General features: G+C 39.6%; 1 protein-coding gene across 1 annotated transcript in view; it reads right to left on the minus strand.

Moving 5' to 3' along the window:
• Positions 1-27,952, minus strand: part of LOC128355606 (protein kinase C-binding protein NELL1-like) — a 272,377-nt gene that overhangs the window by 81,221 nt on the left and 163,204 nt on the right. Inside the window, exon 13 of the mRNA XM_053315919.1 lies at positions 6,175-6,300. Within this exon, the coding sequence (XP_053171894.1) occupies positions 6,175-6,300 (126 nt within the window). The remainder of the gene's footprint in view (positions 1-6,174; positions 6,301-27,952) is intronic.

Consider the following 27,952-nt stretch of genomic DNA (forward strand, 5'->3'; position numbering starts at 1 on the left):
ATACACACTGGGAGCTGGAAAACCATTTCAACAATTACCTATGGCAGACAACTATTATCCACTAACATATAAAGTCAAAGATCATAATGACCTTCCATGGGGGAAATCATTTGAGTTCTGCTTGCACTGCACCATAAAGACTGAGGGTAAACACTGGTATCTACTATACAATACCCATCACCCTCTTCACAGCCCAGTCTCTAGGCAGAGGGGTATTTTCATTGGTAGACTGCTGTCTCACTCCTGCTCAATAGACAAACTGAGGAAGTGTTTTGTCCCCCAGGCCATACGGCTTCTCTTTGCTACCCATGCTCACCTGCATTCTGCTATTAGGCTGTTTGATTATCCGTTACAGGCTATGTGAGTCTTAAGGCCTTTACACACTGGGCACAGGAACGAATAAATTACACTTAGTGTTATAAAAGTGAAGAAGGATCAGATGATTGGTTTGATCATTTTAATCCAAGGTTGAATATAAGAAGATCATTGCTTTTGCCTTGTGTATCTTGTTATCCTTAGGAGACCCATTACTATTCCTTTGCCTTGGCCCACATCCAAATAATGTGGGAGATCTGAGTCTTGGGTGTGGGAACCATAGTAAGGCGTCAATAAATAATTTATGAATTGAAGCCCTGACTTTGGGGCTGCATAACCAGTTTAACATGTGTTTATGTGCATATGGTCTCATGATCATGGACATATATATTTGTTTCCTTAGAAACTATAATAGTTTAGATTTGCTTTTTTCTTGTTAAGATGACCTTATCTGTGTGTATGCTGTCTCCTTATCATACAATAATTACTGTTTAATCTTCAACCCAGCTGTGTTTCATGTATAATTTCATATTTGTTTAGTTTAGACAATTTCCATGACTGTATTTGTACTGGTTTATATACTTAATTCTAACCTCTATGTTATACAATTTACAGTAATTATTATTCTTGTACTGTTTATCACCTTGTATTTGCACATACTCTAATGACAGCTCTCTGTAGCAGTCCTGGTGGCTAGACTGTCACTTCACTGCTGTGTTTATATTCTTGTGTGTACTGCTGTTACATATCTATCCATCTATCCATCTATCCATCTATCCATCCATCCATCCATCCATCCATCCAATAATCCACAATCAGTTTCAATACGCTACTGATTCATCCCTCTCTCTAGGTCTAGAAGGTCTTTATTAGAAGCATCTGTTAATACACATGAAGGTTACAATCACACTGGGAATGATTTAGCAGTGAAGGGTGCATTTTTCTAATTGGTTCCTATAAGTAACAGAAGAATGCAACTTGTTTTGTTTGGACAGGGCAGTGGAGATACAAACAAGTATTTTGCTGTGGAGCGGCAAGCCAACCTTGGAGGAGCTTTCTTTTAAACCTAGTAAACAAGGACAAGAAATGTAAAATGTAACCTCTGTGTGTTTAGGATCAGAGCTGCATGGGGGGGAACTTTGAGAGGTGGCCAGAGATTATTATTACTAAAGAAGGTCCCTGTGTCAAAATAACAAAAGACCTTTACTATTTCAGTTTTGTGATGACATAATGTACACTCAAATACAAAAACCTGGGGGCAGATAATATTTCAGCATAGAAAAACTGTATCGACTGCACAGAGAATAAGAGGAAAGGTGGGTTCATCAACCACTCATTTCTGTTTCAGGGCCCCAAAAGTAATTAATCTGAATGTGAGAAAATCCAATGGTAAAACAAATCATCATCGTCATCCCTCCCACACATTTTGATTGATAGGAAGTCTTTGGGAAGTGCATTATTGAGAGCCGAACAAAAAAAAAAAAAAAAGGTCAATGAATCATGTACAAGTAAGTTTATCACATGACGTTTCCTTTAAATGGGGACACATAATGCTATTTTGGACAACATGGAGACAGCAGATGATGTCATCCTGGTCTAGATGTGAATTGTGAACTGATTTGGAGTGCATAAACATGGATGTGACTACAGCTCTGTGGCATTTTGACAAGCAAGGTATAGAACCTCACACTTCCTGCCACCGCTCTTCCTTTCTCTGTCCATCGCCTGTTTCCCCTGAGCTTCTTGCCTGCTTTCATAGAGGTGAAATCAAGTGGAACCACAATTACCGCAGCCTCCTATTGTTTACAGGGCACTGTCTTCACAAAGGACAGGCTTGTCTGCCAGGCACACAACAGGAAAGAGAGAGAGAGAGAGAGAGAGAGAGAGAGAGAGAGAGAGAGAGAGAGAAAGACATGAGGCAGAGAATGTCCAATAAAAAAGGTGACACATGACATGTTGTGTAAGGTGACATTTTATTCCTCTGAGAATTAAGCTGTTCATTTTATAATATTGAGGGTAACATTGTAGACTGAAGAGTGCCTACAGTGATGTTAGGGAAGTTTGTGGGCAGATAAAGCTCAGAGCTATTTGACGTCTATAGAGACTTGCACTCAATGACCTGAGGCAAAAAGGGACAGACACAGTTCTGCACTGCTATCAGTGACTTCCTTACATTAACAGGGAAGGTTCATGATGTAACAGTACGGTCACTCACCCCTGAGTGGAAAATATGCAGCAGTTACAACCTGCCATTGTGTATTCATATATAAAACAAAAACCCAAATCCTTCCTTCTGCTGTAGTATAGACCGATAGAGGCTGACGAGAAGAGAAGTAATGAGAAGTATTAACTATTTCTAAGGGGCTATATAGGTTAATCACCAATAATGTTATGTCTACTTTAGAAGCATTTGTATGTTACTTCCATTTAGGTTGAATTTTAGGCTACTTTATATCTAATACAGGAAATGTTGTAATCTTTATCTGACAGCTTTAATGTCTAGTTACTTTGCAGATTAAAATTTTACACAAAACATGTAATTAATTAAGCTCTACCTGACTGCACAGTAATGCATCAGTTATAACAATGTAATAGTAGGGTTCGAAGTTTTGGATGTTTTTTTGGTATTGCAAGTAAATTATATGAATACTTCCTCCATTACTGCTTGGGGCAGCTGTGGATCAGGAGGTCCCCCAATCGGAAGGTTGGTGCTTCATGTGTCGATGTGTCCTTGGGCAAAATACTTAACCCTAAATTGATCCTAATGTCTGTGCCAATGGTGTATGAATGTGTGAGTGAATGTTAGTGTCCTCCTGCTGAGCATGTTGGCACCCTGTATAGTAGCCCCTGTCATCAGTGTATGAATGTGTGTGTGAATGGGTGAATGAGACATGTAGTTTTATAGATCTTTGAGTGGAAGAGCGCTATATAAGTACAGTCCATTTATCATAACCAAGCATACATTTTCCTGAATGAAACATGTAATGAAATGTCTTTTTACAAAACTGTCAATGTGAGAATCAGGCTTAGAAATCCTCCTATAACATTTACTTTTTGTTCCTGCAGGGTGTTTGTTGGCACTAGTTGTGCAAAACAAACTGCCTTATGACTGCTAGTATAATAAAATTATAATAATCAACACGCATGGTAGATTAAACAACTGAAACCTTAACTGTCTGGTATGCCACATGGATCATTGATGATTACTATTAGTATTTACATTCAAGATACTGATTATTTCCTTCCTGGTTTTGCAGCCTTGTACAATTCACAGCAGCCACAGCAAGTTATTCGGCACTCGTTATTTGGCACTTACATCATCACCCCCCCACTGGTATTAGGAGGTGATGTAAGCAACAATCAATGTGAAACCTCTGTTATGACTAATGATAAAAGCTTCACAGTTCTGCACACCAGAGCTAATTTCAGGTTCCACTATTAAATCAGAATAGCTACTGAATTTCTTCTACTTGCTAATGGCTGATGGAACATTTTCTCTGTTTAATCACAAACTGGTTTCCAGTGTGCCTGTGTGTCCTGCTTAATGCAGTGACAATAATATCATTAACACAAACATTTCCAGATCCGCAGACACAATGAAGAATAACAATACGGATTTGAGCACAACACTCCAATTACAGGAGCTAATGTGCAATCGTGTTAGCATTGTGAAAAATGAGCAGTCGCCACCCTATGCCGTGAACGCTAACTCCGTTTCACATTCACTTAGAGGATCTCAAACCCTTGAGCAATGCAAGAAGAAGAAGTAGGAAGAGGGAAATGGAGACAGCGAGAGGATTTATCTCTCCCAGCAGATGTAGAGTGCTCCTTGGGCTCTCAGTCAGCAAGCCAGGACAGTTTACAAGCTGCAAAATAGATTGATTGTCCATGGATCCTTGTCCCTGCGTGGCTGCCAACTCTGAGCTAATTAAAGAACACTACTCCAGAGAAACACTAAGCAGCAACCAAGCACATCCTATTCACTCTCGAAAAAACATGCTGCTCAAGGTCTCTCCAGACAAAAGACATAGTAAACCTGCAGGTGTCACTGTACTATGTTGAGAAATTGCTTAAGATCCACAGGGATGAACTTTGCATTGTGTTGTTAAAATAAATGTAAATATGTTGGTGAATCCAGTCTCATATTTTGCTTTGACATTCAACTCTGAGAAGGTTAGGGATGTAGAGGAAACTGAATATTTTTAATCTGAGTATTTACTGTAGACGAGCCATTAAAAAACTGAATGGCTGCAATCACTCGTTCCTGTCGATCACACGCTGAGTCTCCCTACCTTTAAAAAAGACAGATGCGGAGGTATTCATCTGTAGGTTTGTACCCATTTCTCTGAAAGCTTTAATTTTGAATGACAAATGATAAAGCACATCACAGTCACAGCTATGTGGCTGACAACTGACGGAAGCTATTTTGCAACATGTGGGAGTCACTGCAGGCTAGTATGAGTCAGTCCCAAAACTGCATCCAGTGTCATATAAGGGTATAAGAAATGGAGAGTGTCAAAATAGATGTTATAGATCACATTTAGGTTTTTCCCAGCCACCAATTTAGCTAACGTTGTTGAAAGTTTGTTGCTTGTAGAGTTGTTCATGTGTCACCGTTTCAAACTGTAGTGTGGTCTGCCTTTGGTGAATGGGAGGAGGGCTATCTGGATCAGCTATATTCTTGAACAGCAAGTGGTTTGTCATGTTATGTTATGTTATCAGCATATGTTTTGAACATGCAATACAGTATTTCATTGTTCTGCATTGTTTCAATAATAATAAACAGACATTTGCATAAAGCAAGCATATGTATCCACCCCAATGTTAATAAGAGTATTAAAAACTTTAAAAATATCCTTTTAAAGTTTACAACAAATACAAAATGTGTGATTAGTTTGAAATTAATTGCGAGTTAACTCAAGACAATCATGCAATTAAAAACAAATAAATGTCATGATAACATTTAGTAATCGGTAACTATAAAATACAGCTGGCTGATAGGACTCGCATTAGATTTAATGGGTATTTGGTCAAAAAACAATGAATTGAGCAAAGGAAATAACCAGAATATTTACAGTTCATCCTGAAGGAAAACAAGAATGCATCTAATTTGATTGCAAACCCTAACCCTAACCCTAATCCTCACCATAAATGTCCACCTGTTGGTGATGATAGACGAAAATTTACTGGACCAACAAAGACAATAGGATTGATCATCTAGGGAACCTGACATCTGTACCAAATTCCATACATCCAGTTCATCCCAATACATGGTGATATTTCAATTTAGACCAAAATTGTCCCACTGCTATCGAGCCTACAGAAGGCTGCAGAGAAACAATTGGGGGAAAGTGGGAGGTCTATAACCACCTGTAAACAGACCCACTTAATGCAAGGTTTCCAGCTAATAGTCTACAGGAAAATTGACCTGAAAAGGCCCAGAACCATCATGCAAGTCACCTTTTTTCAGGTTAGCATATTAAAATGTGTATATTCTGGAGAAAAAAAGCTCAAAAGGTGGCGATCTATGCTACCTTTCCCCTTTTCAGGTTTACACTCAAAGTTGCCCATATGGATGTGGATCAGATCATAGTGTATTTTTATTAAGTGCTTTAAAACTGCTTTCACACAGTGTCACAAATAAAACCAACACATCACTGGTTCAACAACACAAACAGCACATTTCATTGCCTCACTCCTAATTAAAAAATTCAAAGCAAAGATAAAGATAAAGAAAAAAAGAAAAAAGTATACAGCTCAACGGTTCAACGGTTTTGGTGGCTGTGTGTGCATGTGTGTAAGTGGGTCATTATGTAACATGATCTGAAGAATCAATAACATGTTTCCATGCAGACATACCGGTGCAGGAGTATTCGTCCACCCTGATGAAGCCTGGCAGACAGTCACAGCGATGGCTGCCCGGCAGGTTGACACATACTGTGTTGGACTGGCAGTAATGCATCTGGGTCGCACACTCATCGATATCTGAGAACAAAGAAAGCAGATTCAGTGGATTAATGCCTCTGTGATGGTTCTTAATAGACACACTGCCGACACACAGAGAGATTCCTCAGGCGACTGATGAAGCGGGTGGGTGTGTAGTCACTGAACTGTTTCAACACTGTTGCTTTAATCACACTGGAACAGTAATGTCTTTGTGCCTCACCTTGCTGCTTACTGTTATCATGGAGAGTTACCCATCCAAAAATAGTCTCCAAAATTGCCGTCTTTCATCAATCACACAGAATAACATGGAAACTTTTTCAAAGCACAGTTTGTTTTTTAGCAAGTTGAGAAGTTAAACAGCGGGAGGTCAACAAAAACAAGATTTTTGGGGATGTTAAGTTGCTCCTTAATTACCGGATGTCTACGGAAACAACTGCATGAAACAAAGGCAAAGACACCTCATGTCGAGGGTGTAATTTTCAATGTTTTTTTAAATAACATCCTGACAATAACATTATCATTTGAGACAATGCAAACAAGAAAAACTTTTCTTTTTTTTTAATGAACACGACTCTAATAACACCAACTAGAATTTAGTTGAAGCCATAGACAAGAGGAAGGAAATGAGGACACAGCAAATAGAAGAGACAAGAAGAGAAGATCATCTTGGGGGGAGGAGGGGGGGGGTGGAACAAAATGACCTGAATGAAAAGAGATATAATAAAAAAGAATGAGAGGAGAGGAGAGAGCTGATGAGATAAACAGACAAACTGGAAAGGACAGAAGAGAGTAGCATCTTTACATCCATTCACGTTCAGCTAATATCATGACACATTACAGCCTTTCTTCATATGCACAATCTCTCTCTTCCTAATGTAGCTTGAAAGACATTGTATGGGCATTAAAACACAGAGCTCGGGGAGGCATTAGCCGAGTCGGATGACTGCTAATGAAATGGGATCGGAAACACACAAGGGAGGTGTTATGCAGAAGGGCCTAAATATTCAGTGTGTGTGTGCGTGTGTGTCCAGTACAGTACGGTGTATTTATGTGGATGTGAGCAGCAGAGAACCAGTTTCCTGAGGTAAAAAATGTCCTTTCCGTCACATACAGTAGGGCACTGTTTACTACACTAAAAGGTATACTGTGCAGGAACTGTTGGTCTATTGAACACACAGCATTCAAAGGTAGTCCATCCTCTCTGGCCCAGTGAGAGAGAGAGAGAGAGAGACAGAGAGAGAGAGACAGACACAGAGACAGAGACAGAGAGAGAGAGGTGATGGTCAAGCAAGCTATTGAGTGAATGAGGAGAGTGAGTGGTGCTGGTGAGAATTACAGTAATAAAGCATTTCACAGCTCTTACATTCTAAAGCATAAACTAACACACCGACTCTCTGCTAAGCGTGTGTGTATGTTGGACAAAGAGAAACACCGACAGCAGAGGAGCAGCACACAGCAACCCTCTACACCCAGCAGAGGAGGGCAAGCACTGAATCGAATAAAAACACAGCAACATAACCCAGGTGCTACACTATGAGTCCCAACATCACACCATGTGCGTTGTTATTTGGCTAGGAGCTACACACCCACAGCAAAGAACACAGCAAAATAATAAGAAAATAATCAATTACAAGCAGATGGCAGGATCTCTGCAGATAAATACACACACTTGTAGAGGGATTACTTTTGTATGAGTCTATACATTGTTTTTTAGTAAAATTCTGCAAAGTATGCCTTTAAGGGAAAGAAAGAGTGAGGAGAATATTTCCATATACTCTCCTTGGATAAATACAGTATATTCCAGCTTTGAGCTTTTCAGCTCACACTGTCCCCTTACCGCAGAATGAATTTGTATGAAGTATGTAATTGACTTACATGCAACACCCAGAGGTTTTTTCGTGGCAAATTTCATCGTTGAAGAACGTACAGTAGGAGTGTTGAGTTTGAGCACAATCAAAGAGAGACGGATCGTGTATTCAGGCTTACAAAGCCTGGCTGGCCTTCAGCATCAAAAGCATTGATCTGCTACATCAAAAACATGGAACTTATTTGGATGCTTTGAGGCTGCGAAACAGCACCTGAATCCAATTTCCATCTTGTCCTCAAGCACTACTGCTCCCTAAAAGCCGCTCATTTAACTACCCTTTATTGGCGAAGGGCGCCAAAGCATTGTTCAAGCCTGATGACAGACAGCCTGTGATGTTGCCAGCACACAGCCTCAATAATTCAGAGTTGAGTGCTCGCTGCTTTTGTCAGCTTTCATTTAAAGTGGGAAAAGCATCTACTGTCAAGTCTGAGGCATGATGAGGCTTTCTGATCTCTGTCGGTCCAAGGTCCTGTATCCCCAGTGTGTGTGTCTGTGTCTGTGTTCGCCCTCTGCAGCCTCCACTGGGAGCGACAAAGCAGGTGAGGTCTGCTGACAGAACTGGAACTGTCATTTCACACAGGGGGGAATTCATTTTTCTGGATTTGCCGGTGTGTCTCTCCCTCGCTCTCTCTCTTCCTCCTCCCTAGACCCCAAACCCCCTCTCCACCACCACCACCACTGCTGCCTCCCTCTCCCTCTCCATCACTCCCCCTTCTGAGCTCACTTTCTTCATCTCTCTGCTGCTTTATTCATGCTGTGATGTAGGTCAGGGCTGAGGAGGGGAACAGCTAAAAATAAGGCAGGATAGGACTCGGTGTGCATGTGTATGTGCACATGTGTGTTTCGAGCATGTTATTGTGTGTGTGTGCGAGAGAGAGAGACAGAGAGAGAGAGAGAGACATTATACCTGAATGTTGAGTGTCTGGATAGTGTAATGCAGAAAGACTCTTCATATTCTTGTGTGTGTGTTTGTGGGTGTACATGGGCATACATGCACATTATCTGCATCACCACTTGTGTACAGAGGTTAATGGAAACAGCTTTCTATCCAAGAGCAATATTGTCTCCTGCTGTCTGACTAAAAACTTTTCCTCACTCAATCAACCCAGATTGTGTGTGTGCATTTGTCTGTAAATGTAGTCCAGGACCTCAGCCACTGCAGCTGATCAGTCACTTTGAGTAGCTCATTTTTTGTCTGTTTGATGTTCACTGGCTCAAGCTGCTGCATCAGACTCTGACAGAAAGATGTGGAAACAAATTTGGAGATAAATACCTCTCTGGACTTCAAAAGTATACAGCAGGTGTTTTTTTCCTGTTACAAAATATGAAACTTGTGGTGCTTGGTAAATACAAAAAGTCCCTGTGTGTATGTGTGTATGTGCGTATGTGTGTGCACTGCAGACACATTTTAAAAGGCTCTCCTTGATACACAACAAACTCAGAATTGTTCATCAATATAATTTCCAGCTTTTTAGATCGTCTGCCACTTAAAAGGATGTTTTCAAGAACGTATGAGCAGACTTCTGTAGAATTAGGAAGAATAATCAGATGGTGTTTGGAAATGGAACAAATCATTGGTGGTCCTAGATATTCATATTCATATACAGATCCAACATATTCATATTCATAACAAATCGCTAATCAGCCAAGAAGAAAGGTAAGCCCTTTTCAGACATGGAATATATAACACTGATGGCTTCATCTGTCTGTTAAAGTAATGGCTATTTATCATTCAGACATTCAACCATTAATGTCATTCAGCTACTTCAGAGTGTTACGCTAATAAGCCATACAGCATTCAGACATGTCAGGCAAGTCCGTAGCCAGGATTCTACAAATACCGAGGTCAAAAATAAAACCAGACAGCCTCTCTCGTCACCCGTAGTAGTTCGAAGCCAGGTTTTATGCTTATTAAAAGGATAATATCCATCACTTCACAACACATTAATTATCCATATAACATTTAGCTTAATTGTCAGTGCAGGATTAGCTAGCTGCAACTCTCTGCAACCTCTGCTGTCATGAGCCGGTCAATATTCAGTTATTAACATGATTAAAACAGTTTTTGAACACTATTTAAGGCATATTCTTAACATGTCATTGATCAGGTTTCCATACTTTCAGCAATTAAAACCCTGCTGAGTTTACCTATTACTCCATCACTGAACAAAAGAGTTTTAAAAAGAACCAAAGCTGTAATTGAAAGACAAACAAGTGGGGAAAAAAAGCACCATGCTGTGTGGTATTGTGGTACAGAGCTTGAAACTTGCTGAGCTGAGTTTTATCTGGATATAAGCCCAGGCAAAGGGAATGTATGAGCTTCCTAATGATAACAAAACACACATTCCACAATATATATTGTTACAAGGCAAAAGCAGGGATCTGACAGTCAGGCAGCTCATTAAAAAGTGTCTTTTTTTCAGTGTTTTCTGGTTTACAAACTGATTTTGTGCATAAGAGATGATGATTGAGTTGTTAAATTTTATTACAGTGATATTAGAAAGCGAAACAAGACATGTATCTCTCTCTTTCTCTCTCTGTACGTTTTACTTTGTGCTGCTGACGACTTCACTTCACACATATAACACAGCAATCAGCAGACCTCTTTCTTCCCCATTCCATGTTTTTTTATTTTTCATACACAGAAGTTAATCTCACCCAGCAATTACGCACCGTCACAATTGAGGCTTGAAGAGCATAGCATTGTGTGTGTGCATAAACATCCATATAGACTGTTGATGAAATAGTGATTGGATATTTCATTTATTCAATGCACTTGGTGTGAACAGCTAAAAATGTTCTACTAATGATCATGTTTATAAGTAAGTCTCATTCACTGAACAACAAGTCTGCAATAAAAACATCTAAATATATGAAATTACAACATTGTACAACACAGCAAGTTATTGACTTAACTAAATGATGGAGGACTGTCGACTGCAAACAGTTATTTCTTCTTGCGTGTGTCAGGTGATTGGAAGGCAGCAGATCATAAGGTAATGAAGTTCTGAAGTGAAATGTTTTTTTGGCCATAACTATTAATAAGGAAACTGACTAAGCCTTTACGGATGGCTGTTTTGCACCATACACTGCATACTGCTGAAGTTAAAATAATTAAAAACATCTGTGTCAGCAATCTGTATACATTCATCTCAATCGACCTCTTATACTAAAACCAAAATAACCCTAACCCTTTTGTTTTTAATTGTCAATGTTTGAAGGTAAAGGTACTTTATTTATCACATGTACAGTTGTACAGTCTCTGCATTTAATCCATCCTATGTATTAGGAGGAGTGGTTCTATGTCAGTGCCTTGGTCAAGGGCACTCACACGTGAACTAATCTAACATACATGTATTTTGACAATGGGAGGAAACCAGAGCACCGGAGGAAGCCCATGCAAGCATGAGCAGAAAATGTAAACTCCACACAGAAACCCCCTGAACCCAGCTGTATACTGAACCCAAGAAGGCAACAGTGCAAACCACCAAGCCGCCCTTTTTTGTCCTCAAAATCAAATTTTCATATAGTGAGTCAAACATTAAAAATCCAGTGTCCATTAATATAAAATGACAAAATTGAGTCTAATTTAAATGATGATATCTTTGTTATCAAAGATTAGTCTATACCTAATAACTTCACAATGAAATGTTGCCTTTAATGCATTCACTGGTATGAATGAGCAAGATGACTAGATATGGTATTATCAACATGACTGTAAATTGCTTTGCCTATTTATAGTTTTGTCTAATAGAAAGTAAAAAAATAGGATACATTATAGACTAATTACTTGTCTAATGGTCAGTGATTGATATTGTTAATGGTTGGACCTTCACTTTTTGACAGATATACAGTACCAGTCAAAGGTTTGGACACACCTTCCCATTCACATCAATGAGAAAGTGTGTCCAAACTGTATCTGGTGAGATTTCATTAACTATGCTCATAGGACCATTAGGACATTGTGAGCAACTATTGGCTATTGACAGGATCTTTGGCCATGTGATGCTATGTATTAAATTCAGTTAACATTTCCAAAACTATAGCCTATATTCTGTTTATATATATACACTAGCTCTGAAGGTTTTTATTTCTTACAGCCGCACAATTTTTCTAGAGAATAATAAATGTAAGCAGCTATTATCAGTAGGCATATTTTCAAGCATTGACTGCCAGACCTATTCCACACTTTTCAAGGGAGTTTCAAAGGAATTTCACAGGTACAAACATCAGCTACAGTATCTGCTGACTATGAACTTTAGTAATAGGTAGGTACAGTCCTCAAAATCTGCAGATGTGTATAATTTAGTTGTTGGAAAAGTTTAGACTTTGACAAATTACCCTTTTTTTTTTTTTTTTACAAATAAATCCTATTTCTTTTTAGAAAATGCTTTTACACCATTTTTTTCTCAAATTGAGTGAACAAAACCATTTATTTTTCTTTTAAAAAAACCCCAGTTTTTCATTTTCCAATTTCCTTTTCAGAATAGTAAATTGACTGAGATGAAGGCATGTGAATTATCAGCAGTTCAGCAGTTGAAAAGACAGCAACACATTATGTAGCCCCTAATAGGTTTTTTCCTTTGTCACTTTTGTCCATGTTGAGTGAAACCATGCTATGTCTGACCGTACACGATTACACTTTCCATTACCACTTGCCAAGTGGTGCGTCACACTCGGGACGGACCATCTCCAGTCAGTCCAAAGCATGCCTGACTCACTTCTTAGTGGTTTGCAGTGATATCCCGCTAACCGCAGCCAAACCATGAAAACTCCCCTTTTACTTCTTCCCCTCAAACAAGCATGTGTTGTGAGACTCAACTCCTGCCTGAGCTGGAGACCAAAGAGAAAGCAGTTTTCAGAAGTCTCTGTGTGGGTTCAGCTCTCAGTACTTTTGTAGTTTCTAAGTGAATCTCTGTGGTTTGAAGTGTAGTTTCTCTCCTGTGTTCCTGTTTGTACTTTCTAATATGTGCTTTATTTTACCTGATCACTTTCTGTCATATCTGAGCCATGTTGAGTTACTGTAGTTTTCTACTGCCTCATATTAAAAGCTGACAAACTAACAGAAAGCTTTCATTGTCAAGAGCTTAAAGGAAGTAAAATGTGTTTAGCAGCCATGACTTTGACTAGTCACAACCACGATGTATACAGCCTGCTTCTCTTTTAAAATGAAGACAAGTGCATCATCAGTTAAAGACACACATTTAAGCATGTAGGATATGTACAAGCTGAGTCTGATGCACTGAGTCAAACTGAGCTTAGCCAAGCCAGCACACAAAGTTGTTGTTTACAAGAATGTTGACTTCTGAAGGAGGAAAGTGATCTTGGATATCTCCCACTATCTCCCCCATTCGTCCTGCATTAGTGGGGCATTTGGGCCACTGGCACAAAAGAACTGCAGTATTATCGTCTTTTAATATGGACTGAGCCATTGAATGGGCCAAATTATTTTCACGAAAGGGATTTCATCGCCATGGTGAGGGTGTGCAGAGGCTTCAGATGGGTGAACTCAATGACAAAACCCTCTTATCTTCCAAAGCTGCAAACAAATAAGACACAAAGAAACAAAACAACATGTAGCATGAGACTACACCTCTCTCTGATGCCGTGTCCCCTCTGGGAGCCAGAGGAGAAAAAGAACCACGGATGCATTTGATTAGAGGGCTTTTAAAGAACAGCGACTCTTATCGCCGTCCTTGTCCTTGTAGAAGATGCATACAGAGCAGGAAGTGCTCTGGTTGAGGAGATTAGAGCACGCTAAGGAACGCACGTAGGTAGGAGTACTGAAAGATTGTATGGTTCCATATCAGGAAAAGTGAGCAGGGCGGTTTAATCTGCCAGTCAGTGTGCAGCGCCAATGAGGAGCTGCCATTCAATTCGCTGCACAGTGACAGACTTTCAGACAGACACTCTGAAGGCAAACTGTGACAGAGTCCTTCTGTTAGACGGATCGTAACAGTTTACCTAGATGACAGGTGCTCTGAGTGTATGTACAGGATGTTCACACAGGTATACTTACTGCAAAGCTGAGAAGAGTACACCTGGGTGCCCACTAACTGAAATAAATCCATATATCAGCAAGAGAGAGAAAGAAAGACAGAGAGAGAGAGGGGGAGAGAGAGAGAAAAACAGAGAGAGAGAAAGACAGCAAGAAAGAGAGAGAGAGAGAGAGAGAGAGAGAGAGAGAGAGAGAGAGAGAGAGAGAGGCGGCGCAGTGTGAGCCTTTCCCCACATTTTAACAGATTACTGCACAGCTGAGGTCTTATTGTTGCAAGGGAAATCCTTAAAGCAAACTGAAATTGCTTTGTCAAAGCCAAGAGATATTTATCACAGAAGGCAGACACAATCCACTACAGCAGTGTCTGTTTCACAATGAAATACTATCTGCATGGATAATGAGTCAGCACTACAATCCAACACAACTCATCCAGACAGCATTACAAAGCAACATATAACGCACAATGTGAAACACAGATCACCTGATGTGGATACAATTGAGAAGCCAAACTAACTCTGGAGGTCAATCATTCAATTAATCAATCTTTATTGATATGCCAAATCACGACAAAAGTCTTCTTAAGGCACTTTATATGAGTTAATGTAGTGTGATACTGTGATCACCTACTTCCAATATCAGGGCTTCAACAGACTTGTTGAAACCTGGCCTGTTAACATGCCCAGCCTCTCAAGAGTCTACATTATGTTAACTGAAGGCAATGTTTGCTGAGTGACAGGGGAATAACTAAAACAGACTTTCTGACTGTTTGAATTTGATTGAATTATTGTCCCGGCTTGTGAATACTTGCAATCACCTGCTGATTGAACTCAGCAGCAATTCACACACGTACCTTCTAAATAATAATGCAAGCTGGCATAATTGTTGAAATTACAAAAAAATTGTGTTTTCTTATATTTTCTAAGACTTGACTTGTCAGCAATTGTAGATATTTCACCACACTTGACACAACACTGCCACTGAAGCCAAGACCAAAAATGTATCATCATCCATCATCTACTATTTTACCCCTTTTCCACCAAGCTGGAGCCAGTGCTGGTTCGGAGCTGGTACTAGAGCCAGTGCTGGTTCGGAGCTGGTGCTAGAGCTAGTGCTCAGTTGGTGCTAACCCGAGCATCTCTTACCAACCTGTTGCTTTTCCACCAGCAAGGAGCCACGCAATTACGTCACTGTATAATGTAGCCAGTGCGCGCCTTTGAAACACTTCCATGATTCACCAGTGGGAGGCAGCAACAAGCCGCAAGGCATCTAGCCTGCTGGAAACGAAGAAGAAGAAGAAGATGACAGCTCTGGCAAAAATATTATAAAAATAGTACTTTTAAATCAACAAATCTTTAACCCTCTGTACAGTAAATGCCACGCTAGTCAGCTAATGAACGTTAACCCCGCTACCGGCTAATACACGTTAGCCCCTCTAGCCGACTGTCGCTCAAAACTTGATCCAGACTTTAGTTAATCTCTCCTGTCACTACCAACACAGAGGTGACTGGTGTAGTTGAGCAGTGAACACAGACATAGGAAAAGGTAGGAGTTTGAGAAAAGTCAAATGTAATTAAACAATTAGCTTGTCAGAATATCCAGTAGAATACAAAAATAATCAATTGTTGCTGGCTTTATTTGAACCTACAGGCACAGTTTTCCTGGAGCTTGATAGCAAACACACACAAACAATGCAGGTTCTTACAAACGTACAAACTAATCACAGACACAGGCTGGGATGCACACATGGGGGTCCTCCAGCAGGCACACAAACACAAAAGTTGTTCAAGTGACAGGCTGATAATCAGGAAGCGGTGCAGATGCTGTTGTGTATGGAGACAGGGAAAGAAGCTGAGAGGTAAACACAGATGTTGACATAGCAGAATAGACACAAAGGCTGCCAACAGTTGGGCTGAGCCAGATACTCATGTTTTACCAGTACTTTTTTTTTTTCAGGCCACAAGTAGCATTTGAGTACTGTAGACCAATACTTGTAATCAGAAAAAAACACTGCATGTGATTAACAAGAAAGAGAAATCAATGCTCTCTGAACCACAGATTAGGCTTGATTTTTCAGCCCAAACCTGACTGATTGTTCCTTCAGACCTGACAGCACAAAAACATTTTAAGATTGACCAAACACACCAAAGTCCTCCAGCAAAAGTGATGAAATGGGTGGTTTGTCAATAGCATAGTTTCTGTCCAGAAAATGCTAACTGGTGTGCGTTTCTATCCACTAATGTGATGCAAATAATATAAATTGGGCTAATAAATACAATCATTTACTAGCACTAATTCTTCAGTCTGGTGCTGTTAACCTTTACATACTTCTCATATTCAGGTATTCACAGTATCAACTTATAATTAGTCTCTATATATAATTTAGGAACCATAAATCATTCATGAATGACCTCATCAGTCATTAATAAATTGGTGATTAATCCTTGATGAAGCTTTCAGAGAGGAGAGATAGTGTATGCTTTAGTTGTCTGTCATAAATATGAGTCAAAAACACAGTATATGTAAATGTGTATCAGCTACCTATCAGATAATGTAACAAGAAGATGTAGTCAGTCTGAGCTCCAATGATGAAAAGACATGTGGCGTGTGTGTATGTTGAAATACAGCATTTGTCTGTTTTATGTATTCATTTGAGGATCAATCTTATTGGTCATCGCAGATCTATTGATATAACTTTTCTACCTCAGCTAAACATAAAAACTTGTTTCCCACATTTTCAAATTTAAAAAACAAATTTAAAACATGCATTAACCCTTGTGTCGTCCTCCCGGGTCAAATTGACCCCATCTCTCTTTTGACTGTTCCTTCTTTCCTTCCTTATTCCCTCTTTCTTTAATTTTTCCTTCCTTCTTCCCCTCCACTCTTCTTTCTTTGCTCTCTCCTCCTTCCATCCTTCCTTCCTTCATCCTTTCCTCCCTCCCTCCCTCCTTACTCCTTTCCTTCCTTCCTTCCTTCGCCCTTTCCTTCCTCCCTCCCTCCCTCCCCCTTCCTTCCTTCCTTCCTTCTCTCCTAAATTCCTTCCTCTTTTCATCCTTACTACGTTCCTTCCTTCCTTCTCTCCTAAATTCCTTCCTCTTTTCACCCTTACTCCTTTCCTTCCTTCGTCCTATCCTCCCTCCTTACTCCCTTTCCTTCCTTCCTTCCTTCCTTCTGTCCTTCCTTGACCTGAGGACAACAGGAGGGTTAAAACCTATGATTAAAACATGTATCTAGAAACACACAGTTAAATCTCACTGCTTTGACACTGTGTCCAATGCTCTCTTTATATTCACTGGACAATGTCACGATTCAAGTTTGCATTCAGTGCAGCATCGCTACAAGACATGCCCCAGTCTGCTTCAACATCAGATCATCCATCATGATTAAGAAATGAAATTGACTTTTTTTTCTGAATATTAAGACATTAAGAGGAGTAATGAAGCCCTCACAAAGCACTTATTATCCAACGTCACACAGAAACAATCTTTAAACTTCTTCCTGCTGATTAAACCCAGCTTAAAAACAACCAGAACCATAAATATGAACATCAGAGTTAGATGACAAAAAGCAGGCTCACAAAATGTGCTCTAAAACTTCCTCAGCTAGTAATGTGCTGAAAATATCTCTGCATTATCCACAAATAAGCCCCCCAAAAAGGCAGACACATTTTTTTTGACCTATTACTGTCAGTCTCATGCATGCATGTTCGAGTGTATATTTTGCTTAAATCAGTCACCCTGTGTTTCCATCAGATCCATCACAGTATTTTTGGGTGTTTTTTTTCTCCCCAGCCCTGGCCAGCATACATTACTATTCTGTCAGCTGAATCAGTCCCACACACACATGCACAACCTTGATTGTCCCTGTGCCCAATACTTTTGGTAGGCAGCAGCAACAGCAGTAGCAGCAGCAGCAGATGGCTGGACTGGACTCTCATTGTATCAGGTTACTGCAACATGTATGCATACAAGCACACACACACACACACACACACACACACACATACATACAGAATATACATACAATATCTACACACACATGCAATTTTGTATTAGTACTATGCAGGTCCAGATATGAGGTATGTGCCAGATTATTAGCCAGATTCAACTATTAATGAACAGTTGCTAGGTAACGGTGATGCCTCGCAGCTAACAACCTAATTGACATCCCATCAGTCACCGTTCTCCTTGTAGCTGACGGGAAAAAGAAGGAGAAAGCTCGACGAGGAGGTGCAGAGCTGCTGTGCTGAGAGTTTCATGTTTTTTTTTGGTTACTATGATAAATTAACAACAAAAAAAAAAAAGAAAAAGTTCCATCTTTTTGACTGCACATCATGGAAAATGACGAGAGGAAGATGAAGAGAGACAGAGAGACAAACAGGAACAGGGGCAGAAACAGACGAAGAGGAAACAGAGGGGAAAACAAAGATAGAAACAGAGGGAAAATAACAAAAAACAGACAGAAAAAAAAATGGAGAAACAGAAGAAACATGGACAGAAAAGTGAAAGAGACAGAATATCCCTACAGAAGCATGAGATGAAGATACAGAGAGAACCGATGAGAGATCAAAGAAACAGCAATTCAGTTGTTGTGACTTGCAGCACCGATGACAGGCAGTAATCATTTGACAGGAGAACTTGATATTGGGGTATAAATATTTGACAACACAGTGTGGAGTGCTTAATTAGCTTCATTGTTATTCTCATCCAGAGGCAGATGCTACCTGGAGCAGATGCTGACAAAATACTTGTGTGAGTGCACAAAGTGTAAAATGTGGATGTCACATTAGGTTTTTTATCTTGAGTTCTGGTTTAATTTGGAGGTCACGGTGAGATGTTAGAAAATCAGCTCTAAAAATTATCTGCTCACAAGTGTGTGTGTGTGGGTTTATGTGGGAGGTTGGAGAAAAAAAGGAAAAGAAAAACTGAAAAGAGAAGTTAACTTTGTGGATTATTTTGTTTGCAGATCCTTGGGAGTAACTAACTGTAGCAGCGTGCTGATGGTTGAGATGAATATGTTATGGTACATTACATAGAGTTTCAGTTCACATCCGCGAGAAGCCAAACAATAAGAGAGTGTCATGGTTAAAACATGAGCTTTGATAGTTTTGTGCTTTCTGGTACTTTTCCATGATTTAACTCCTTCATTAGTTGCATCAAACATAAACTAATCCAATAAAGTTGTAATTAGAATTGGAGATTTTATCTTAATTATTTTTCATTAGTATTTCTGTATAGAATTGAAAGCACACCGAATCGCTTATTAAATAGAGTGCAATCATGATATGATTAGGTAATATTAAAAATAAAACATCAGTTTTATCATATTGTGTACTGTAGTTTGGTGTCCTTTAATGTGTACTAATAATATTTTTTTAATTTAGCATGATTATGTGAACATGAGACATAGTTATAATATACAATTAAAATCTAACATTGTGATTATACTGTAAGTGTGATTTTACTGATATCATACACACCTTGACAGCTAAATCCTTTTCAAATCAACAATCTAAGAATATTTTGTTTTTGAGGTGAAACTAAAAATACATTTTAAGCATGACTTCAAGCTCCATTTTGTCTCCTTAGGATTTTTCACAGACTCTTACATTTTTAATTGAGTTTGTAAATGTTTTTACATGCCCCGTTGCTGCTGTGCCCCATTTTCCTGAAAGGTAGATGTGTCAGCATGGGAGCCCAGCGGGAGGAACAGCAAAGTGACAATAGAGTAGCTGAAGGGAAGGATGGAAGAAGTAGCACTCTCTTTTTCCCTCTTTCCCTCTCACACACACATGTATACATATACACGCACACACATACACACACAATGAGTTATTTGTCCCTGTGCCCGCGGCTGTTGGGAGGGCAGAAGCAGCAGATGGTCTGCAATGGCTCTCATTGTCTCAGAATGCAGCAACAGGGAGCAAGGCGTGCCCTGTTCAGCCCTGGCCTCAAGACGCCATCGCCACGTCCTGTGTCAGTGTCACAGTCAACCTCTTCCCCATAATTAAGGCCAGCCCCTCTGGTTCCACCTGACAGCAGAGAGCAGCTGGAGGACAGCGGAGGAGGAGGAGAGGTCGAATCCTCCAGACAGATGGCAGTGGAGCGGCTCTCATGTTCCAACACGTGCATACAAACACACACATACATGTCCTCAGGTTGCATGGAGACACTTTTCTATTACAGCCTAACCCTCTAAGGATGAGTTTGACATTTTGAGAAATACACATATTTACTTTCTTGCTGAGAATTAGGTGAGGAAGTAGATGCTACTCTCATATGTGTTGATTAAATATGAAGCTACAGTCAGGAGGCGCTTAGCTTAGCTTAGCATAAAGACTAGAAGACTTACTGTAATCATCATGAGGTTGTTTAGCCTCACTTTTTTTGTCAGTTTCCTTCAAATTTTTTACCTCAAACTTTAACTTTTTGTGATGGTTGCTTGTCCTCTTGAGTTAAACATACAAGAGCAAGAATAAAGTTCCTATTTTCTGTCTTCAAATAAAATGATTAAGTGCACCTCACAACAAAACCTTGTCCTGTTCTGCACACAAATTCTTCCAAAAAAAAAAAAAATCTTTCAAACAAATTTGGATTCTCAACCTCAACAGCAGTGACGTGTGTTGGGATATGGATCAAAAGAAACAAGCAAATGTAACAGACGATGCGGACAGTCTGACATATACCACTAGCTCCTGTCTTTGTGACAACTGCATCAAACACATGTTCACTGCCGTTTCTCTACATCACAGGTCTTCCTATTTTTTTAAGACAGCATGTTGACAACTAAGTTTGGTGATACACCAGTCATGCAGGAGGTACCACATCTGTTACTGGCAACATCCACGGTTGTCATCTGCTCTGCCAGCTGCAAGACAGCCCACTTCCAAAACAACAGAGCGGAAGATGCATCATAATAAGTCTTGGGAAGTTGTGTGTATGACCTGTGTATATGAATAACATGTTGTTTAACAGATGCATACAGATGCATCATACTGATCAATTTATGCTCATTATAACACAAAGTGTGTTTAATCAAGATTGAAGCTTATTGATTTTACAGCATGTAGTTAGTTGAGTACATGCTGTATTATTTACTGTAGTATCTCTAGTTTCAATAGATAGACTTATTTAATTTCATTTTCCAAGTCCAACCTTTGGGACTGATGGAAAACATGCTGCATGAATGATCCACCAAGGAATAGAAGTATTGTCTTTGTTTCCCTGGAGAGAACTAAAAAGTTACCACTTCTCACCCTGAGGCTGATCCTACTCTGGTAAAATCAAGCTGTTAATTTTTTGTATGGGTTTTCAATAACTGTCATGTAACTGTCTCGTCACTCTTTCAGATGGAAGCAGTTCACATGAAATTTCACATTATCTTCGCTTTAAATTATAATCTGAGTTCAGAGGCTTGATTTTATACATATTTTCCTTATTCAAACTCTCACCATGTCACAATGTGTCTTCATTATTATGCAAATTCTTTCAGATTTCTTTATTTCTATTATTTTACTCAGTAAGACCTTGTTATGGTGACACAGTCTGTTTCTGGAATAATCTTTACAATATTGTCTTGAATGAATGCAATGAATGTGTGGATGGATGGATGTGTTTTCAGAGAACTTTGACTAATGTTTGCATAAAAGAAAGGACAAACTGTTTATTATAGAATCCTCTTGAAAAATGGTGTACACATGAGATTATATTACCACCATTTTTTAAAAAGCTCACCAGTAAGTAACTTTTATGATACATTTTGTCACATTATGGTATGCAAGATAATGATGTATTTTTTCAATGCCACAAGCAAAGAAGAATTTTTTTTTAACAACATCCATGCATCCCTTTACCATCAAAATGATCTTTGCCCCACTAACCTGACACAGACAGTTGGATAAATGCAACTGTAATGTTCAGCGCGATGGACGAGAAGTTGACACTTTTCAGGTTATGGTCAGCAGTGATGTCAATTAAACATTACAGGTAGCTAATGACCTAAAGCATGCAAAACTAATGAAATAATAATTGGTAGAGGACAACTAGAAATTAATTGTGTAGCCACCTTCAGAGTAACAGTCACAGCACCTCCAACCTTCTGTATTAAATTTCTCATTAATTTCACTCTCTAAATCTCTTATTTTGCCTCTAAGTTTATCCAGAGGTGACTTGCAGTCTGCCTTGGCTCGTCTACCTGTGTCCTTTTACCCGCCACAGCTCTATCTACCTGTGCTGAGCAGACCCTGCTTCCCCTGCCCTGCCTGCACTGATGCTATCAGCTACTGATTCACTGTAGCCGCCTCAACTCTTATGATTGATACAGAATCCTGATGCCCCGAGCAGCTGACATTCAACGCAGTCTGAAGGACAGCTAGGGAAATGAGGAGCATATAATGGAATACGCCGCCAGCACAAACAGGAGGAAGAGCCTCTTGTAATGTGATCTGCTCCAGTGCTTAAATATCAAGTGCAATTAAATGCCAGAGACGGTGGGACGGAGACAAGCCGCATGTGTGTCTGGAAACAAATTTGCTCTCAATTGGCAGTGACATCTTTTATATAGTCAGCTATCATTTACTGTGTGGGAGTGAAACAGCAGGTCTGCCGTCGCTGCCCTGGCGGGGGGAGAAATAGTCTCACGTGAAATGAGGACAAACTCTGAAAAGCTGATGACATTTTGCGGACACAAATAATGTGCCAATTGTTCCTTCACCGTGAGAGGTGACATTAACACAAATCGGACATCTTTCAAACCAACCTTGGGTTGAATTGAGCTAAGGCTGATTTCAAGGTTTCAGTATAAATGACCATAGTAGATTCCCGTCATGCTAAATGCTCAGGCTTGATATTAAATGACATTTATTGGCTACAGAGATGATCATTTCAAAGCTTTCTGGTTTTGTATACCAGCTCAGTCCTTCTGGCCAAAGGTCACCAATAAGCTATCCCAAATCCTCTGCCTTTGTCCAACTATCTCCTTCCTGTGTGACCTCACTGCTCTTCATATCACACAGCACTTTAAACCATTCATTATAATTGCATTAACTAGCTAAAAAGATAAAGTTTTAATTGGAAAGACTGAACGCTGGCTCAGTAGATTAACTGCACTCCACTTTAGAAAAACTCATAACAACTTTACAAGACAACTTCAAACAGTGTAAGGACTCCTCATTTCTTCAGTGTTTTGGGTGCTGATTTCTCAACAGTTGTTTTTTGTAGCCTTGATCAAATTACTGGTTCACACTGAAAATGGGTAAACTTTGTGTTACCTCTATATATTTATTTTTTAAGAGGGAGGTCAATTTAAGGATATGCTGAGTCCTAAGCAAATGTTTGCAATACATTCCACCTACAGGAAGCACTGACTGTATTTCATCAGCTTAAGGTAAATATACAGATGGATATTAAGATACATTAAGATACATGTCAATGAGTTATTTAAAATGTTGTAAATGTTTCTATCCATGATTCTCTGATTTTGTTTGTCTGACTGTCTTGCTGTAAACTCTCTTCTTTTAGCTGCTATAGTCCTTTTCTGTCCTCTGTCCTCACCCCCGGCAGTGAACTTCTGTCACTCCCGAGGGGAGGGGTTGTCTCTGGGTACGGCAGTGAGACACAGGGAGCACTCAGCCGAGTGCTGGGTCAGCCATTTCCCCATCCTTTTTTCACAAGTCGTACACTGTAGGACTTTACCTGAGAGTAAGAGAGTTGTAGGAAAGTGTACGACGTGACACACTGCACGTGTGTATGTATATGTGTGTATGTGTGTGTGGGTGTGTGTGGCTGTGGGTGTGCGTGTGTGAGACTTCTCTACAAGGACAAAGAACTCAGGGGGCAGACAGAGATTAATGATGGGAGGTGACAACTCTCTTTCAATATTAAGGGAAGGAAGTTCTGTCATTGTATAGAGAGTGGGGGGATGGGAGAAAGTGGAACAGGAAGAGAGAGTGAGAGAGAGAGGGGCCTTGCAGGAGCTGAGAGAACTCTTTCCAATAGTTTCAGCTCCCACAATGCAGTACTCAATGGAAGAACCACCTCATTAACTATTCGATTAACTTTCATCAAGTGAAACTCTAAATCCCTTCTATTAACTCTCTTTTAGCACTAAATGTCACTAGGGGATTTTATAATGATAACCAAACTCTTGATGCCATCTAACCATCCTGTTTGTGTCGTCAGCTTCTCACATATACTTTCACCTCTTGTGTTAGCACATTATTCATTACCAGTGTATTCACACATATTTAGTGTCCCCTGGAAATTATTCTATTGTGTTGTAACTTCATTAACACAGCGTTTCTGTACTTTCTTGTCTTTTCTGTATTTTCTAGAATCTTTCTTTGATGTGTGTTGCCATCTTAGTGAATATATTTCTTAATTTGCGTTTGCTTCATCAATTTTCAGTGTCAATGTTGTGAAGATGTTTTCCTTTGTTGATTTCCTTGTGTCTTTTTTTTGCAGTGCATTGAGCTCTTTCAGCCACTGTACTTTCTCCCTTATCCAACTTATGTCATCTTTCCCTTTTTAGGGGTAATAGCAGCTGTCTTGAAAATGTTGTTGTGCTGTTTCACCCTCCCTGACCATTCTCATTTCAGCCTGTCATGCTGGTGATGTTTCACCTGCAACAGCCCAACAACAAAACGATTGAACTGCACAACATTCTGTAAAAGCATACAGTAGCTGTAATGTAGGGTTGGATTTTTCATTTTTATTTTTTGTAGCTATTACATTACAAATATTCATTTTGAATCAGGCTTTCTTACTTGTGGACAAGAACTAGAAAGTTCATCATGTCCGCTCCCTATAGTGTGCTCTAATTTGTTCAGCGACAGGTTTGAAGTAAGGGAACAACTCTTAAACATGCTGTTTGTCAACACGCGGCACAGCTGGAGAGAAGAGAATCACATCACTTCTTTGTTAAAAATTAATATAAATGATCCCTTCGGGGAAAATAACCTGCAGGTAAAACACAAGCTGTTAAATTAAAAACTTCCCCACTTCCCCAAGTTCTGCTTGATCAGAGGAATAGTGGGAAAATGTTTTGACATCCATCACCTCAAACCTGCCAAAAAATCCTAATCACAGCCAATGTTGCTTGTCACAATAAAGACTTATGGTTTAAATGACCAAAGTCTCCTGTATGCCCTCAAGCTAGATGTTTCTTTACACGCCTTTTACCATACTTCAGTTTAAACAACTTCTACCAGCATACATTCACTAATGAAACTTATCAAACGTCAAATGCAAATATACAAGTCTAACATAATATGATGATGCTTTCCAGTTGAACTGTGTCCATGTGAAGTCAGAAGACAATCACAATCATAAGAGTGATCGTTCATTGGTGGCAAAACAACAGAGATATAATGGCAACAGATGACAAATACACACCAATTTATGAAACAGCATTGATGCAACTGAATATATATATTGTCCTTTGCTAGCAGGTTTTCATGTTTCATTCATGTGGGTGGTCTTGCTACCTTCAACTCTAATCACATGGCTTTGCCTAGTGGCCACATGCGTCCGTCTACTGTTTCTGGGCAACAGAAAACAGCTGCATTTACTGACAAAGGGATGTAGTAGACCGTGAATGGGAACAATAGTAAAGAACTCTTAAAGCAGACCAGTGGGGTCAGATGGTAGGGGGCTTTGTTGCAAGGTGGACTACATCTGTAAAGTTTGATCTCAGGATGGTATTTAAGAATCAATCAATCTTCATTTATATAGCTCAAAATAAAAAAAAAAAGTCATTTCAAGGCACTTTTCACACAGAGCAGGTCTAAACCATACTCTTTAAATTAATATAATTTGGTTTAAAGAGACCCAACATTCCCACATAAGCAAGCACTTGGCAACAGCAGCAAGGAAAAACTCCACTTTAATGAGAAGAAACCTCAGGCAAAACTGGGCTCTAGGTGGGCGGCCATCTGCCTTGACCAGTTGGGAGAAGAACAGGACATGGAAACAAAAGAAATCAATTGGATTCTTCATCTAAAGAGCTTGAATCAGGTCAGAACATTTCATGGCAATTAACCCATTATATCTGTGTGCAAATGAAATTGTAAAAAGGCTGTGAGTTCACCAAAAGCAGAGATGATCTTCTGACCATAAATAAGTATTTTCATTATTTAATAATATCTCAATTATGTTTACCATCAATCAAACTAGTGCAGTGCTCATTCAGATCAAACAGGGTGATTGATCGGCCTCCAGTAATACAGCTTCAGTATTAATACTGAAATGAATACTATTGCTGTGAGGTATGAATGAGTATGCACAACATGAAAGAAACAAATATTTTATTATTAAGTACTGTCATAGTGAATACATGTTATTTCCTCATTTCACGCTTAATGGGGACTGCATTAAAAATAAAATACATAAAGAGCTTTTGAAAAAATGTGCATCTTAAAATAAAATCAGCCGCTCATATTAGGCTCTTAGATCATTTACTGTCTGTGGTTTCAGTTCGGATCATTTGAGTGGGTATATTTGCTGAAATGATTTGTGCTTATGAGACATACTGGTTTCGAACTGCCAGTGGGAAGTAGTCTAAGACTTTTGATTAAAAGCTTTGTTGTCACTGTCTGCTTTCCTCTTTTTAGAGCACACCATGTGAAAAAAAATGCTCAAGCTGATACTAAAAGCTGACTGCAGACCGCTGATTGGTAGGTCATTTATCCCATTCACAGGCTTTCTGTTTCAGAGAAAGGTTTCCACTGCTCCCTCTCTCTCTCTCTCTCTCTCTCCCTCTCCCTCTCTCTCTCTCTCAACTGCCACACATGAAAATCAGTATTCACATATAACGAAACATAACACAATTTATCCTGTTGTTCTTTGTATTCACTGCTGCATTAGTTGAATGTAATGAATGCATGAAAAGGAGAAATGCAGATGTGGAAAATCAAACAGGAAACAAGAGTATCTCTCTCCATAGTATATCACCTATTGAGTATTTGATGGTTATATATTGACAGCATGGTGCAGGGGCAACAACCTGCTCTTTAACACCGCAAAAACCAAGGAGCTCATAATAGACTAGAAGGAGAAAGAAAACAGACACTCCACCACTAATCATCAGCGAGGACTGTGTGGAGAGGGTGGCAGACTTCCGCTTCCTGGGAGTCCACATTGAGGGGGCCTGACCTGGAGCGCCAACACCTCTGAGCTGCTGAAAAAGGCCCAGCAGAGACATCACACAGAGACTGCTGGTGTCCTTCTACCGAGCCTCCATCGAGAGCATACTAACATACTGCATCTGTGTATGGTACACCAGCTGCACAGTGGCTCAGCGCTACGGAGGGTCATCAACACGGCTGCCCTCTCCCCACACTGGCATAACTACACAGTTCCTGTTGCATCAAAAAAGCGCAGAACATTATAAAGGACTCTTCTCACCCTGGACACTCTCTTTGTTTGAGCTGCTGCCATCGGGCAGATGATTCAGATCAGTTAAAACAAGGACAAACAGATTCAAACACAGCTTTTATCCTACAGCGATTACTACACTCAATGCTGCTAATTAATTATTAAGTAATACTTTTTACAACTGACTGTGAAATCGGGATGTGCAATGACAAAAAAAAATACTTTGGCTGTTTTTATATATTTTATTTATTGATTATATTTTATTTTTATTTTTTTTAATTTATGAATGATGCACTGACTGGTGAGCACTTTAAATTTTGTTGTACTGGTGGCAATGACAATAAAGGATCTATCTATTCTATTCAACCATTTATTTGTGCTTTAACCGCCGTGATATAATCAGAAAATAGCATCTTGGTTCTGTCATTCACATGCTTTACACCGCCTGTCTCTCTTTTT

The sequence above is a fragment of the Scomber japonicus genome, chromosome 1 (assembly GCF_027409825.1).
Source record: "Scomber japonicus isolate fScoJap1 chromosome 1, fScoJap1.pri, whole genome shotgun sequence".
Taxonomy (NCBI): domain Eukaryota; kingdom Metazoa; phylum Chordata; class Actinopteri; order Scombriformes; family Scombridae; genus Scomber; species Scomber japonicus.